Source organism: Opisthocomus hoazin, chromosome 10, assembly GCF_030867145.1.
Source record: "Opisthocomus hoazin isolate bOpiHoa1 chromosome 10, bOpiHoa1.hap1, whole genome shotgun sequence".
NCBI classification, from domain to species: Eukaryota; Metazoa; Chordata; class Aves; order Opisthocomiformes; family Opisthocomidae; genus Opisthocomus; species Opisthocomus hoazin.
Window position 1 is genome coordinate 17,857,602 of NC_134423.1, and position 11,860 is coordinate 17,869,461.

At 40.0% G+C, this 11,860-nt stretch overlaps 2 protein-coding genes across 4 annotated transcripts; one reads left to right on the forward strand and one right to left on the reverse strand.

The window, feature by feature from the left end:
- The first annotated feature begins 292 nt into the window (after positions 1–292).
- Positions 293–8,142, forward strand: DNAAF4 (dynein axonemal assembly factor 4). Of its 3 annotated transcripts, none has more exons than XM_075431964.1 (9): positions 293–461; positions 939–1,086; positions 1,494–1,627; positions 2,635–2,872; positions 3,624–3,769; positions 4,408–4,517; positions 5,222–5,375; positions 6,393–6,498; positions 7,854–8,142. In XM_075431964.1, exons 1-9 carry the CDS (start codon positions 339–341, stop codon positions 7,961–7,963), a joined length of 1,269 nt encoding a protein of 422 aa, XP_075288079.1. In that variant the 5' UTR covers positions 293–338; the 3' UTR covers positions 7,964–8,142. The 3 variants fall into 3 exon arrangements, with proteins under 3 accessions (XP_075288079.1, XP_075288080.1, XP_075288081.1); XM_075431965.1 differs by having other exon boundaries at positions 293–404; XM_075431966.1 differs by lacking the exon at positions 293–461 and adding an exon at positions 473–719.
- A 2,147-nt stretch (positions 8,143–10,289) lies between these two features.
- On the reverse strand, positions 10,290–10,643 carry PIERCE2 (piercer of microtubule wall 2). Its single transcript, XM_009940221.2, has one exon. It carries the CDS (start codon positions 10,641–10,643, stop codon positions 10,290–10,292), a length of 354 nt encoding a protein of 117 aa, XP_009938523.1.
- Between the last annotated feature and the right edge of the window lie 1,217 nt (positions 10,644–11,860).

Genomic DNA, 11,860 nt, shown 5'->3' on the forward strand with positions numbered 1-11,860 from the left:
GAAATTTTCAAACTTAGAGCAGTTTGTCCCTTTACGGGAACGTGTTTGGACAGTAGGAGCTGCATTCCGTCCCGCTGTGCTTCGGCGCGACGGGTGAAGGCCTGGCGGGTGCGGGGCGCCGGGGCCGGTCGGAGGGTGTCTGTCGGCGGCCAGGTTCCGTCGCCGTCGGTGCGCCCTTACTACGCTTCTCTCACTGGGAACCGCCGCCGGGGCCGGGGCCGGGGCCAGTAGCACCTTCCGCGGGCAGCGCGGGCGGGGGCCGGAAGTGCCGGGGAGAGCAGCGGAAGCGCTCCGGGCCCTAGCGACGGCGGCGGCGCGCCCGTGTCGACCGGGGTGCTATGCCGGTGTTTCTGCGGGAGTACAATTGGCGGCAGAGCCGCTCCGCCGTGCACCTCTCGCTGCCGGTGCGCGGCGCTCGGGTCACCGCCGCGAACATCTTCTGCACCGAGCGGTACCTGAAGGTGGGGCGGCCGCGGCCCCGCTGGCCTGCCGGGCCTGCCGCCGCCCCGATGCGCTGGGCCCGGGGCCTGCGGCCTGGCGCCGCCGTACGCGCTGTTCAAAGGCGCGCACTTAGTAGGCCGCGCGGCCCGTGGTGTGCGGCAGACACCTGCCCCAGAGGGGAGCGGGGCTGCATGGCTGCGGCTCTGCTCCCTGGCAGGGGAGGCCAGCTGCCTTTCCTCTCGTAAACGGCCTGAATTGTAGGAACAGCAATTCTAAATGTGAGGTCCGCGCCTTACGTTGCAGTGCTGGAGAGCCAACTTTTTCCGTCTCTTTTGTCTGGTCTAATAAAATACATAAGCTCGGTACTGGATACTAAGCAAAGTAGCTTTGTCAATGGCTTGTGTTTATTCAGGTTCACTGCGTGCTTGTACTGAGTATTATGAATATCTGCGATTTAATTAAAAATTCTAAATATTAGTATAATTATATTTTTATAGGTAAGCATCCCTCCCTTTTTCTTTGAAGCCTTTTTATATGCTCCTATTGATGACACAAATAGCACAGCAAAGATTGGGAATGGAATCATTTTCTTCACTTTGTATAAAAAAGAAGCGGCCATGTGGGATTCCCTAACTCTGGCAGATGGTAAGTTCCCTACTGTGAACAGTAGGTTGCATGGAAGAAACCCAAACTCTGCCAAAACTTTACAAACTATAATAAGCAAGGTGAAACTTCTGCTGCTGGGTGTCTGCTAAGTTAAACCGTGTTGTTCATTGCTAAAAATAGAAGGTATATGAAAACAGTGAACATCTACTGGCTCTAGTGCCCACAACTAAAACAGTGTTTCTTGGAAAACTTACATTCTGTGTGTAAGCAAATCTTAGTTTTTCTTTTTGTAGAGATGAGCTTGATAGAGACTGCTTTGTGGGATGTGAACCATGTTGTGTTTTCCCAGACAAAGTAGCAAAAGACATCCTATTTTTGTGAATATGGTATATAACAGTAGAACTTCAGACCTAAATTACTAAAATAGTTTTTATTTGCTTTTGAAGTTAACAAGGAGAAACTGCAGTATCTAAGAGAGAATGCTGTTCGAAAGGCCCATGAAAAGGCAAAAGAGGAGACGGAAGCAAAAAAAGTTACAAAACAGGAACACAAGAAATATGCTTTGGAGGCCACAATGAAGGTAAGCTTAGAAGGAACTCTACAAGACATATCCATGTAAACAATTACCAACTAATCTGTCTGCTGCTTGGTTGGATTGTACCTTAAAAGTATGAAAAGTACGCATTTTTATTACAGCAGTTGAGAACCTTGTTATTTATTTGTACTTAAAACATATCTATTACCAAATATGAAAATGATACGGAAAAAATACTTAGAAGTTGCCATTTTCTATTAGTAATACTAATGAAAATTTTTGATGAGGAGCTCAGATTTTTGTCAGTTGAAAGGCGACTACACTAATGCAGCGAGACTGTATTTTTTTTGTGGCCTTTGCTTCAGCGCAAGTGTTTAGTCCTTCGTCACTGTCAAAAATACTGATTTTTAAAAAATGTTATTTATCCATTGTTACATTTTATATCAGACTTGCTGTTCATTGACTTTTGTATGTGTGTATCTTGTTTTGCGTTTTATGTGTATTTTAAGATACATTCTTTCCTTCAAAATTTTTATTTATATACAAAGTGTGGTCGCTTAATTTGTGTTTAAGAGGATTTTTAAAAGCATATAATGAAATTTTAAGATTGCATATGCAATTTGAACTAAAATAAACTCCGGTTAGTGACTTTCTTAGTAGCAATGTTGTACCTATTCTCTCTGTGTAATAATCTCAAAGAGAAGAGGAGAAATAAGAAATAGCGTATTAAAATGAAGCCATGTATTTTACATTTCTGCATATTCCAGAGATCTGCATTGCAATATGGCTAGGATTTTCATTGTTTACAAGTAAATCTTACATCTGAATGTTTCTGGATCAAGCCTTAGTCGTGGTAGTAAAATAATTATAAGATATGACTTCTTTTAAAAGCTAATCAGAAATCTTTAAGCATCTTTCATAACTCTGCTTGTATGATTACATTAATTATGATGCTATGCTTGGGATATGAAAGTGGGAAAATAATGGTAACTTCTATTTAGTCATCCCACTGTTATCAGATGTTATATATCTCAGGTTTATCATTCAAACAGCTAGAAGAAGCAGAAAGAAAAAGAATTGAAGATCTGAAAGAAAAGGAGCGGCAGAAGGTCACTGAGGAGTTGGAGTTGTGGAAAAAACAGCAAAAAGATGCTGAGAAACAAGAGAGGTCACTACATCGAGAAGCAGAACTACATCAAGAAGTAGAGCAATTAAAGGAGAAGAAGATGGAAAAAATGAACCAAACTAGGATTCCTAATGAAGGAACTTCTAAGACCAAACCTACTAAAGGTTTGTTATTGCAGTGTATTTTATCATTCTTTAAAGTGTGGGTATAACTTTATTCCTAGATGTTTCTAATTAATCATTTATCTTTGTCTCCACCATACTGAACTAACTATTTTAGCTTGCAGTTATTCTAGTGTCTTTATGTTCAGGTGACTTATTGAGCTAAAGCATGTGAGTTCTTAGCTCTTGTTTAAGTCTTTGGAAATACAAAGGCATGTTTTGTTCTAGGCTTTAGAGAAGTAAAACAGAAAGCCTTTCTGACAGTGTAATGCAGACTTTCTGAGGGTGGAGTTGATGTTACCCTAAGTTACCTAACTGCTGGTTTTCATAGAAGTAGGCAATTTCCTTTCACTCTCTTTATCCCATGTCTTGGCCCCACAGAGAGCTAATTCAGGGAACTAAAACAATGGAAAATACTTCTTGGTTTTTTGTTTGTGTTGGTAAGGTTAGTTTTAGCTCTTGTAGTTGCCCTGTCAGAGAATCATATAAGTGACAGAGACAGTGGTGTAAGAGGGATTTACGTTCATTTGTGACAGATAATGTAGCCAGAAGATAGATGGCGTGATACAGCAAGAACAAATATTTTTTTGAACCTTCCCTCCAAAAGAACAAGCCTAAACCTTTCTCAGGCTACTAGAGGTTTAGTTCTAATGTGCAGAATTTCTAAATCAGGGGTACTTTGGACTTTGGTAGAAAACCAGAAAAATCCCTTTCCCTTCTTTTTTCATTTCCAGTACTCCATTTCTCTTCATAGGTCATGGTTCCTGTAGTATGTTTTCAGAAAACTTAAAGGAAGAGCAGTTACCAGCTCCTCGTTCTGCTGCTACAATTAAAATCAACTTTACATCACGAGTTTTTCCTACAGCTCTGCGAGAATCTCGTATTGAAGAGGAGGAGGAGGTAAGGATTGCTCTCTATTTTAGTATGATGCTTCTGCTGTCTTCCAAGGTTGTGAATTATTTACCATGTATCCAGTAAGTTGACAAAAATGTTACCTGTGCCAAGGTACCTGTGCAATATTCTTACCTTCCAAGGAAGGCAGTCTTATTTAAATTAAGATTTAAAGAAACACTTTTATATAAAAATTATTTTCACCAAGCATGTGATTGTGCAGATTTATTAATAGCAGGTTCCTTTTTGTAGGAGGAAAAAAAAACCTGGCAGCAATATTAATTGACTTCCTGGAAGTACAAAATCTGATATGTTTTTACTCTTACATTTAAGATTCTTTAAGTTCTGCCTTTTTAAAAGAAAGCTCACAGTTAGCTCTTTTGAGTGAACATGAAGAGTCATTTCGGAAGTTTCAAAACGAATAAGCAAACAAAAGGGTGATGCAGTAACCTTAGTTCTTACACAGTAATAAAATATTTGGGGAAGCTTGGAAATTTTTCGTATCTGATATTAAATATTTCTCTCTGTCCAAAATATGTGGCAAAGAGAATTCTTTTGATAGGAATGAGTGAACAGATGAAAGCAAAATCCTTGTTTGGATTTCAGTTTTTCCACAGAAATAGTACTTGCATGTTGTATATTTACAGTGGCTACGTAAACAAGCAGAAGCTCGAAGAACAATAAGTGCTGATTTGTCTGAGCTGGAAGATTTAAAAGAGGAGGAGAAGAATCCAGACTGGTTAAAGGACAAAGGAAAGTAAGTCAGATTCCATCTGAAGGTTTATTTAAAATGAAATATTAGTTATATAGTGTGTGTATCTTGTTTAGTTTTGATATTTTCTGTCTGTTGTAGAAAGAGATGCTGAATGTCTATGTAGTAGAGAATTTATTGACACCTTATGGGGTTTGGATCTGATACAGTCATGAGATGCAATTGCTGAAGCTCACGATGAACAAAATCATTGTGAACACATAATGCATATTCTTCTATGAGGACAGTTAAGTCAGTGCCGTATTATACCTAGGTGGATTTTCTTTTGTTTGTACTTTTTATTGAGAGGTTAAACATCTCCCTAAAACAAACTTTAGGAATTTGTAAAAATACTGGTATGTTTATATAGCTGTGTTATACAGAAATGTTTGGTTAGGCAATTGTAATTGGATATATAGCTTTGAAAAGTAGTCCTGTGTCTGCGTAGATGTATCCACCTCTTCCTGCTCTTCATTGCTTTTAAGCAGTGACTATTTTTGTTGTGTGTCTATATGCCATATTGTCAGCATCAAGTTGGACTGAACTTCAGCTATAAGCTATCTCAGAAAAGGCTGTAAATGGCCATCTCCAAGGAAAAGCTGCTAAAACTTCAAATTTTTGAAAATTAATTGTTAACAACAAGTAGGGACTTGTTTTGTGATGTAGCACCTGGTTTAAAGTGCATGTTTCACTTTTTGTTTTATACTTAGCAAAATGTTTGCAACAGGAAACTATCTTGCAGCTGTAAACGCGTATAACCTCGCAGTGCGGCTAAACAATAAGCTTCCCTTACTGTACCTGAATCGTGCTGCTTGCCACCTTAAACTGAGAAATTTACATAAGGCTGTTGAAGATTCTTCTAAGGTATAAATATATAGGTTCACCGACTGTCATCTTATACATGATTGTGATTTATTGCTGTGATGCTTCTGTTTCAAGCTGATCTGTAAATACTTATTAGTGTGATTAAAAATTTTTAAATTCAAAATAGATGTAATGAAGCCATGGTGAAATACTAAAAATTAATAGTGATTGATTAATGAACTTTCAGAAATTTAAAGGGAAAAAAACCACCAACAACAAAAAAACACCAAACCATGCTTCCACACATTCGGGCCAAATGGCCATATGTTGACTCAGAACATGTTTCTTTACAGGTAAAATATTGTACCATTATATGCATTTGGAAAAAAAAAATACAACAACTTTGAGCATAAAAAAAATTTGAATATACACAGATACCTTTGGTATTATGTTGTGGTGTTCTTTGTTTGTTGGGAAGGAAAAAAAAACGGTGGTAGTGATGAGGAGTGATGAAAACACCAACAAACCAGGCCTTTTTAAAGAAGAGCTGTATCATCTCAATGTTTTAGCAGCCATTAGTTGGGCAGTGAGAGGAGTGATCTCAAATGGCACCTGAATAGTTTGGAGAAAGTTGTCCCAGAATTACTACTTTTTGAACTAACAAGTACTTGAGGCTTGAAACTTGGGGTTTTTTTTTTTAGCAACTAGTGCTACAATACATGTGCTTTTTTAGGGCTGCTTTTTTTTTTTTTTTTATCATGGTATATAATATGATGTGTGAAAATAGAATACGTTATTTGACTGTAATAAACATTTAATATGGTATTTGTCAGTTTTTAGCCATGGCAATGAAACTGTATTTAGCAGACTGAGGTGACAGAGATACAAACCTTAATGACTAGTTTCACAAGCCATACAGTTAAATTTGAATAGTTATTTTCTATTACTATTTGAATAGTTATTTTGTCACTGTATAATAATAGTAATTAGGTGAGAGGAGCGTGTGTAAATGAGGAAAAAACCCCCAAATTATGGAAAATCTACCTCTAAATATTTTGGCTGTTTTAATTCGTAAAGGCCCTAGAACTGCTGACACCACCTGTTCCTGATAATGAGAATGCTCGAGTAAAAGCATATGTGAGACGTGGAACAGCATTTTGCCAGCTGGAATTATACGCTGAAGGTGAGACCTTGATTTTGTGAAAATGTGCTCATGGATTTATAGTGACATGCAAGTATTTCCATTTAGCTCAATAAGAGTACTCACAGCTTTATTTTTTCAGGAGGGATGCTGAAGGAGGCCTAATGTCTCTTTTTGTTATGAACCATTATGCCATATTCCTTATTTTTGTTTTTTTAATTTACTGGCTAATTGCAATTCCACTTGAAAAGTATAAGTCTTAATAAAATCGACTGTACTCCTAATTTAAGGAGTACAAGTTAGTTCTCCCATTGAGAACAAGGCTTTAACGAGTTGTGTATCCTCTGTTGGGTCCATTGGGTCAGTCTTTCCATGCATAATGGCCGGCTATGGACCATAGCAGCTTGGTGGCCATGGAAGGTATTAGTGAGGAACGAATGAGAGGTCAGACATGAGGTACTTGTGTTGGGAAGCATTCAAATGTAGGATGCAAGCTGATACGAAACTAGGTTGCTCTCATTTTGCTGTTCGTGAAGCAATGTTGTATTGTTTTTGAGATTATATTTACAGTATTTCAAACTGTGGAATAACCTGAAATATTTCAAAAATATTTGCTTGTGAAGTGCTTAGTAGTGTATCTTTGTAAAATGATGTATGAAACCCATATTGATGAGCAAGATGTTTCATCAAGTACGTGCGATTTGTATGAAAACACCTGAATTAACAGTGTCCCTACTGCGTTCTCTGAGAGTATCAGTTTAGTTTTGTAAGGCAAATTTACAAGTGAAAGTTGATAATAGAAAGTGAAGAATATTCCAAATGTCAGTGTTAAAATATTTAAGTTTTTCCAACTGGTTACATTTTTTTACCTATGAATCACTTTGTCATTGCCTTACAGCTTCATTTGCATTTGGAAATCTTATAAAAAAGACAAACAAGATTTTATTTTACTTCCAGTACTTGTGGTTTGCTCCCCCCCTCCTCCAAGCTCTCGTATTCACAGTTCATGTCTTTTTTTTTTGTTTTCATGCACTTTCATTGTCATTCAATTTTTCTCTGTTTTGCAGAACACTTTTGAACTCTCCCTTCATGCATATGTGCATATATATGTGTGAATGAAGAGATGAAGAGGCTCTGTTTGCGTGTGTCAATATCTGAAAATGTTTATGTAGTACAGTGTTTGCAATAAAATGTTTTGTAAAATAATATAAACAAAATACAAATTTATTTACTGACAAAAGTTAAACCTAATGTCATTCTGATTCCATCTTGCTCAGTAGCAGAACTTAACATCGATCCTTTGTGCATATGACTAGGGAGCGGTTGTTTCCAGTTAGTTGCTAAAGAGGATGCTCTTGCATTATTGATCGACATTGTTATTAATGTATCTATACTAGGTCTCCAGGATTATGAAGCAGCTCTCAAGATTGATCCTACAAATAAAACTATAGAAAAAGATGCTGAGAAGATTCAACACCTAATTCAAGGAACAACGCAAAATTCTTAATAAAAAAAAAAAAAGGACCTTTTGACAGGAATGCCTTTTGAGGGCATCAGAAGGAATCGTAGTTCTCTACAATGTGTTGTTAACTAGACATTTTTCTGTTTCACTCAGAACACCTACGAAAATGGTAAAAGATTGGATGTATGAATTACTATTTTTGGAGAATATAGTATTATAACAAATATGATTGATATCTTGTATATCATTTTGATACAAAGTTGTCATATTTCTGCTGTCTGTGAAATATTGGTGGGCCAAATATTTAAACATTCTTTTGGTACTTGATTTAAACTTAGTCGTAACTAAATGAAATATTTGTCAGGAAATATCTCCTGAATCTAGACAGAGGGTTTTCAAACAACTTCAGCAGTGCTGAATCGTCAACACCTGTTAACTTCTTGTCTTTCTGTTCTCCACCAATGCCGAAAGAGTTACATGTTTTGTGGTTATGGGTATATGCTTTCCTCTTTTCTTACTGTTCATAGTGTTTGGCACATCTGAAACTAAGACAGTGAATTAGATACTCTAATTCAGGCATCTAATTGGGAAAACTTCCACCTGGAAGCATAGAGGTAGATTTTGTGTAGTGCAGCGTGTTCTTTTTAGCAATGAGTAACGCGCATTGAATATTTTCAGACTATTTTGAAACATTTGTTTGGGCTGACCAAACAAGGTAATTGGAGAAATTATAAACCTGTAGTGTTGTATTGCAGTGTAGTGATAAATTAATCCTGTGATAAGTAGTCCTATCAATTAATATGGCTTACTTCTCCATCCTACTACAATTGGTAATCTTACAGTGTAGCTGTAAAACATATTCTAAACCAAAAACATTGTTATTTATATGAGAATATATATTTTTCTTAATCTAGTATTTTATTTTGTACTCTGTTGACATTGGCCAGTATCTCAGCAATACTAGTATGAGTAAAGATTCTCAAAGAAGGAACCATCCTGGTGAGGTTACAAGTGTTGTAACATGACATGAAGCATGACACTGTGATTTGAAGTCCTGCACCCGTTGTTTTGGATAGTGGGAGAATGTAATATAGAATTGTATTGGTTTTGTACATATATGTTAGCATTTGTGTTACCATGACAACCTGAAACACTCGACTTGAAGTGGTTCTGTTTTGTTAGGCATTTTATCCAAATTGTGACCATTTCAAGTACACTCCTTTCAGTAGCAGTTTTAGCAGATCTCTGAATTTTCCACATCAGACTGTTTCCTGAATACCATTTGTGACTGATTTCTGTCTTTAGAAGAAAATATTTATTATGCAGATGTATCTTATTCTGTGTAAAATTTATACTTTTGGAATAGGGAGAAGGTGGCAGTTGTAGCTTCCAGTTGCATTACTTAGAGCCTTGAGAGGAGTGCTGAGTGGAGTCAGAAATGTCTGGGGTAGCTGCTGTTCCTGCTTTCTTACAGCTACCTACTGCATTGCAATGGAAGAGGGTGAAAATAATATATTTATAGCAGTTGGAAGGAGGGTAGTGCAGGAGCCTGAGTGCCTCAGTTGAGTGTAATGGTATAGTTGTAAAAATGTGGCTGTTTTCTTTCATACAATTACTGAGGGGAAGTGGGGGCTAGGGAGGAGAGACACTGGCAGTGGAAAAAGAAAATGCAAAGCAGCAGACAATGGCTGGCTGTGTTCTCCTGATTTTCTGTTTTGGTTCCAGAGCCTATTAGGCCAGTCTGTGTCCATCTGTATAGGCTATTTGTGTTGTAGTGATCTGGTATAGCTACTCAAGGCTATTTTTGATGTAGACAGGGACCTTTTTCTACTGCTACGAAATAGAAACAGGTGCCCTCTTTAAAGGTTAGGGAGGCAATGTGCTTGGTGGCATGAACAATATCAGCCTGTTTCATCTGATTATATTGGGAGCAAATGGATGTTAAACTTCCGACTTCAGTACCTGAGCTGGCACTGTGTACCCCGTATCAGTCATATGCACTATGTTGGTATTAGGGCCCTGAGATGTAGGAACCTGGAGACTGGCTTTAAGTTTTAAAACCAGGAGATACTTTAATTAAAACAAATAAACCTTCAGGTCAATGTCTCTTGCACTTAACTCTTTCTGTAAATTTAGAGTTCTACATTTATGATACCAGTTTCGAAAGTTTTGTTTTTGTGGGTTTAGTTCTGATTGAGAGAAGCATATCATCAAATGGGCTACATCCTTTTTGATACATCTTACTCAACCCAGAAAAACCAAAATAAAGTAGATATTGGCAGTTATTCCCAGAATGACTCAAATAACAGATTTGTTTTCTTAAGCTAGATGTCCAGTCTTAAGTCTATGACAAAAAGGTGGAGATGCATTTTTACAGAGTGTGCTGTAAATTGGGGGAGTCATATACCCTACTTCTGTCAGTGGCAGTGTTTAAATAACTATCTTGAGATGACCCACAAGCGAGTAAGTGTTTTGAAAAGGTTCGATCCACTGGATGGTAAGTACAGGGTACCAGCTGTGAGACTGGTGGTATAGCACCATATTCACTTGCAGTTGTTTTAAACAATAAAACCTGAGGCTTTGTCAAAGAACCGTTGGTTATGAGTGTCCTGGGGTCCAGCATACAGGAAAACACCGGATTGCCAGGATTTGCGCAGAGAGGCGGGAGAGGAGATTGGTTTCGCTCAGTGTTCGGGCTTGATGGCAGTTTCTCGGCAGAAGTCATCTTCTTTCCCTGCTAAGGAGATGGATTTAAAAATTCAGTCTTTGAAATAACAGGGCACAGCATTTCAAATTTGTTAAATGTTTGTGGTCAGAGCAAATGTTGCTCAAGACGTGTATTGAAAGACACGCACAGTGGAGAGTGAGGAACTTAACACTGCTGGCTTTTGACCTTATTTAGTAAACTGTGGACAGTGATAAATGGACTCATGTTGGCTACGAAGTGTAGTAAAAATTTGAATTTGCATCAATTTCTGCATTAGTGATAATCTTGAGCATAGAAAATATCTTCATATGTGTGGCAGATATAATTATAAAAATTTATATTAAAAATATGAATGGGAGTAAGAATATAATGAGGCTTTGTGGATGGTTTCTTTTGGTTTTGACTTTTCTTTTTCTAATATGCAGAAATAGAGCCCGAAAGGAAGGGGCGGATGACTGCCCTTCCTCGCTCGCGTTCAGGTGCGCGCATTGCCCCCTGCCCCGCCGGGAGCGAACCCACCCGTGGCAGAGGCTGCTCGGCACCCTCACCGGGAGTTCCAGAGCACCGAGCGCAGCCCAGCTGGGCAAGCTCCTCAAAGCCTGGTGTTCTTCAGAGGTGGAACGAAATCTTTTTTCTGTGTTTCTCCATCCCGTAGGAGATGAAGAAAACGCGGAGTTTGCCAGCTCAGGTAAAACTCCAGTGAGAAGTTCTGACTTGGCCTGATGAGCGAGGCCCGCTGCCTCCCGCTGGTGTTTGGCCCCGCTCCGGGAGCAGCGGTGGGGCCTGCCTGTCTGAAGGGCCGCTCCGCGCTGTGCCCGGTGCTGAGGTGCCGTTTCCTCCTTTCCCTCGGTACGAGCTTTGGTCGCCGGTACCGGAGCGCGCCCCGCCCGCGCGGGCTGCCCCTTCGCCCCCTTATCCTGCCATCACACCCAAACAACGCTCCCCGCGCTGCAGGTGCCTCCGAGCTCCCGGCACCGGCCGCCCCGCAGGAACGCCCTGCTGCCCTCGCCCCTCCCGAGCCGGCTCCGGCAGACCCGGCCCGGCCCTCCCCGCTGCGGCGGCGCGGCGTTGCCATAGCAGCGGGAGTGCCGGGGGCCCGGCGGGGGCGGGGCGGGCCGCGCCGCCCGCCGCGGTGCACGCCGGGTGCTGTAGTTCACCAGGCGCGCAGGCCGGCGGGCGGCGGCGGGTCGCGGACTACGCTCGCCAGGGTGCTGCGGGGCGCCGCCGCCGTGCGC